This window comes from Glossina fuscipes, unplaced genomic scaffold (genome assembly GCF_014805625.2).
Source record: "Glossina fuscipes isolate IAEA_lab_2018 unplaced genomic scaffold, Yale_Gfus_2 0, whole genome shotgun sequence".
Lineage (NCBI taxonomy): Eukaryota > Metazoa > Arthropoda > Insecta > Diptera > Glossinidae > Glossina > Glossina fuscipes.
The window spans coordinates 15,661,622-15,666,149 of record NW_023998414.1 but is presented as its reverse complement, the minus strand read 5'-3'; the positions used below and the strand labels follow the sequence as shown (position 1 = coordinate 15,666,149).

Genomic DNA, 4,528 nt, shown 5'->3' with positions numbered 1-4,528 from the left:
AATTCAATTCGTTCGCCCATTTCAATTAAACGTAAGTGATTTCTTAGACATTTTACGTTTAGATAGTGTTCAAAATCTCTCACTATCATTTAAAATGGACAGTGTCAACAGTGGCCAAAATCATCTACGAAACATGCGAAATCAAATAGGAAACGGTAACAGCTGCGTGCGTAGCCCCACCCAACAAACGTGGATGGAATAAAATAGCTAGATTTCAAAAACATGCGGTATTGGTGCAATTGGTGGCAAACACATTGCTGTTTTTATAGTCTACATCTCTCTTTTATAATTATAAAGGTAAATTTTTATGATAAGAAATAAATCAATCATTTTTATAAAATTTTGTTCTATAGGTAATTTCTATATGGTACTGTTAGGAAACTATGATTCAAATTATACTTTAACAGGCGTAGATATCGATGCTTATGATTGCCAAAGTATTGGAACGGTTTTAAGGAATTCTATGCAAAGCTCCGTCACCGACAATTTATTAATAAATTGAATATTCCACAAACAGCTCTGATACCGCACTGTAAATGTAATGTTTGTACGTTTTTTTGTGGCTGGTTGAGAACACATGTTTATTTAAATGTACTAGTTATACTTTTATAGAAATCAAATTAATATTGCATGTTTACTATAAATTAGATAACTGTCCATAAATAATTATAATATGCTGTTAAAAACTTTTTAAAAATTTTTATAAAACATATAACTTACAAGGTAATGTTTGGTTGTCAAATATGTTATTATCAAAACATTGCTAAGTATGGCAGCTCTACCATCTCTAACCTGGCAGCATTAAATATTGTCGCATCAGAATTTCGCGATAAAAAGGACAAGAATTTTTTCGTAAGAATTTGTCATAATCGGAATCCACATATTTTCCTTTGAATTTCATTAAGAGGGACCAATCCAAATACAAAAGTATATTAAAATAAAAACAAAATAATGTCGTAAAATTTAGTGGAGAAAAGATTTAATTTTTCAAAGTAATAAACAAGAAAATATAATTTGAGTAAAAAGGCAAAAATGAAAATGAAATAAAAAGTAAAAGTAAAAGTGTTTTTCTATTCGGCTTTGATTAATTGGTGAAAAATAGGAAAACGAAATAGACTTGAAAGAATCATCTCGAAAGAAGGAAAATAAAAAGCCCGCGTTTTTGCAAAAGCTTTATTACTGCAAATAAAATATTGTGGAGTTCGATTTATTTCTGCGTGTTGTGTGCGTGTGTGTGCGTGTAAAAAATTAGAAAAAAATATATAAAAGTGGATATAATTCTTGAAAAGAGAGCAAAAAAAAAATTTTATTAAGGTGCCTGACATTTTTGAAGCGAATCTACCACGAGGTTTGTACAAAAAAAATGAATGTTATTAAATTAAATATGGCGTACGAAGTATGCGCTAGCATAAAGAAATGAAATACCGCTAACTCAAGCAACAATTAGTACTAATAGAGAAACTGCTTGAATATTTTATAGCATTTTTGTATACCCAAAAAAAATTTGTTGGTAAGGGAAAGTACCGTTGTTTTCAGTTAAACGCAACAGTTTCTCAAGGTTATTAGATTAGTTAAAGAATTCTTATATTCTATTGAAATTAATGATGAGTTATCGAAACAATTTAAGCTATAGATATTCGATCGCATTTATTTTTTATAAAGCATCATATAGTCAAACTAATAATTAATTAATAACATGGTGTGTAATTCTATAGTTTATTGATTGTTTTAATTGCAGTTTGTTGAATTAATAAATATACTCTAATTTACTCTTTTTTTTACAGCAAATCATTAAAAACACCGCACAATGCAAGAATGGCATTATAACAAATACGCAATGAAGTAAGCTTGCAGCAAAGATTTTAATAAAGACACTGGAATCTCCGGTAAAAACATTTCTCTGCCGCAATAAAGTTAAGGTATTAAGTAGGAATATGCTGTAAATGTAGAACACAAAAAACTGCAAATGAATGCTAACATTAAACTCTACGTTTATCTGAAATTGTAAGAACACCTGTTAAATCAAAATGTAGGCACAGCAGTTCACATCAGGCCTTCACATCATGTATATTGCTAAAATGATAATTGTTATTAGTTTGGTTTTAAGAAATTGAATAGTCCAGAATATTATGCAAGCTTTATTATTATTTTTTTTTTAACTTTATACCAGAAGTGCAAAGCATAATGGTAAAATAAGCTGTCTCAGGCATTTTTTATAAACACACCTCGTAGACACGCGAAGTGATTACCAAGTACGTGCATACACATATATATATACATATTTATGATAATAGAGAAGAGGGGAAATTTTATAAAGTGTGTTGTATGCTAATATTAAAAGCAAGAGATTAAAAATATGTTCGCCAGTGATTTAAAAATCTTAACACTTTCTGCAACTACAATTCCTACAACGGTTTTAAATAATAAATCGCCCATAATGGTCACAGCACAAGAGACTCTCGAATACAGCAGTTGCTTTCAAGGCGATTCATTTAAGGGCAGGCGACAGCAATCGTATGAGCATCAACATCAGGGAAAGCAGCAGCAAAGCATAAAAACGAAATTCTCACATAATTCTAATAAGTTTCAGACACAACATCAACAAAAATATCACAATTATAATAGTAATGGCAGTACAAACAATCACAATAACAAATCTAAGAAGAAACATTACAATAATAACATCAACTCAACATCAATGAATCATAAAAAGTATTATCACCAACAGCAACAGACAGCTCAGCAACTACAATACGAGCAACAGCAACATCAGTATCATTCAGCTACCAAAACGAGCATCAATAATAAAAACAACAACAATAATAATAATAATTGTTTAATCAAAAATAAAAATTACACTGCCGTAGATTTACTAATACATACAAATAATAATAGAAAAGGATCTCAGCAAGAATTGCCCTCTCCAACCGTAGCTTCATGTTCTCAATCTAATTCAACAGATCAACAGCAAACTATTATTTATGAGCAAACGGAAGCGAACCAAGTGCCATTAAAAACTTCTCAAACGGCAAACTCTTTAAGTGCCGTTTTAATAACGACGACCACCACCGCTAGCAGCAATACGCACACAAGAGCTTCTTGTATTAGCTGTTGGACGAATTTAACGAAATTATCGCCTCCCTTAGCAAATTTGAAAAGCAATAAACCTGCGTTATACCAGCAGCAGCAAAAATCTTCGAAGTTCCACACTCGAAGCATTGCATTTACTTCCACAAACAGCGGCAGCAATTTGCAAGATTTTGTTGCAGTTGCTTTGGCTGCCACAGCTGCCAGTAAATGTAGTTTCAATGCTAGTCAAAGTTCTTCCGCTAAAACATCGCAACAGCACGTGCCGAACGGTTCGGCAGGCCCTTCTAAAAGAAAGTCATTCTGGAAAAATAATTCAAATAGTACAGTAGTAGGGGGTGGAGGAGGAGGCGGAGGAGGAGCAGGAAGTGGAGGTGCCACAGCCAACAGCACACAGTCGCCTAAACAGAAAAAAACGATCAGTGGCGCGCAAGATAAGGTAAATGAGTGAATAAAAAGTTGCATTACTTGATTCTGTCTGTTGACAATTTTATTAATACACAAATATGCGTGGACTATTAGTTTAATTGCTGCGAAGGTCATTTAATCATTTCTTAAAAATAAAAAATTGATCTCTCCTAGGCCTCAGTTCAAGAAAACACATTACAGACGCAATACGCCGGTAACAAATCCAACTCTCAGAAAGGGAGAGGGGGGGCGTCGACAAGTCAGCACCAATTAGCAGTTGTAGAGAAATCAGCGATGACCACCGCCTTAGCAGGTGGAACAACAGTCTCAGCAGTTTCAACGCCTACAACTACAACAGCAACATCCACTATAACCGAAAGTCACACATCAACCTTAGCGATAACTTCAGCACCTGCAGGAGCAGTAGCATCAACTTCACCAAATTCGTGTTTAAATTCCTCTCTGGCAACATCGTCAGAATTTGTAGTAGATTCCCAATTCACACAAGAGCAACTAAAGCATGGTAGTAGGCAATCACCAGAAACCAACGTGTTAGGTGGTAGTAGTATTAACGGTAATAACAGTTTAAATTTGAAAAATACCGAAGCAATATCCGTAGACAATTTTATACCAGTCACAACAACAATTTCACGAAGCAGTAGCACCAGCTCTTCGCCAGGCAGTGGGCCATCATCACCTAATTCCTACACTTTGGACTTTTTGCATTCAGTTGGTGTCCAGATGACCGGTGGCGCAAATTTGGCGGCATTTAAGGCAAATAACAACATGAATAACATGAGATCATCTTCCTTGACAGGTAAATTAGCGGGGTGAAATATTTGTTTTTGTCGGAAAATAATATATTTAATCGATAGGCTCTACTGCCACATTGTACAGTAACCACACAGTAGGGGCTTCTCCCGCAAGTAACAGTTATACATTCGCAGCTATGGCAGGAGGTCAACGTCAGCAGCATTACATGTTTGGTGGCGGCGGTACTGGAGGTGGTAGTGGGGCAACTGCAGGTAGTGAA

The 4,528-nt window shown here is 34.4% G+C and overlaps 1 protein-coding gene across 1 annotated transcript in view; it reads left to right on the top strand.

The window, feature by feature from the left end:
* The first annotated feature begins 990 nt into the window (after window positions 1–990).
* LOC119644847 (putative uncharacterized protein DDB_G0277255) overlaps window positions 991–4,528 on the top strand; it is a 24,445-nt gene continuing 20,907 nt past the window's right edge. The window contains exons 1-4 of the mRNA XM_038044608.1: window positions 991–1,348; window positions 1,785–3,526; window positions 3,670–4,312; window positions 4,371–4,523. Of these exons, the coding sequence (XP_037900536.1) occupies window positions 2,357–3,526; window positions 3,670–4,312; window positions 4,371–4,523 (1,966 nt within the window). The 5' untranslated portion in view covers window positions 991–1,348; window positions 1,785–2,356. The remainder of the gene's footprint in view (window positions 1,349–1,784; window positions 3,527–3,669; window positions 4,313–4,370; window positions 4,524–4,528) is intronic.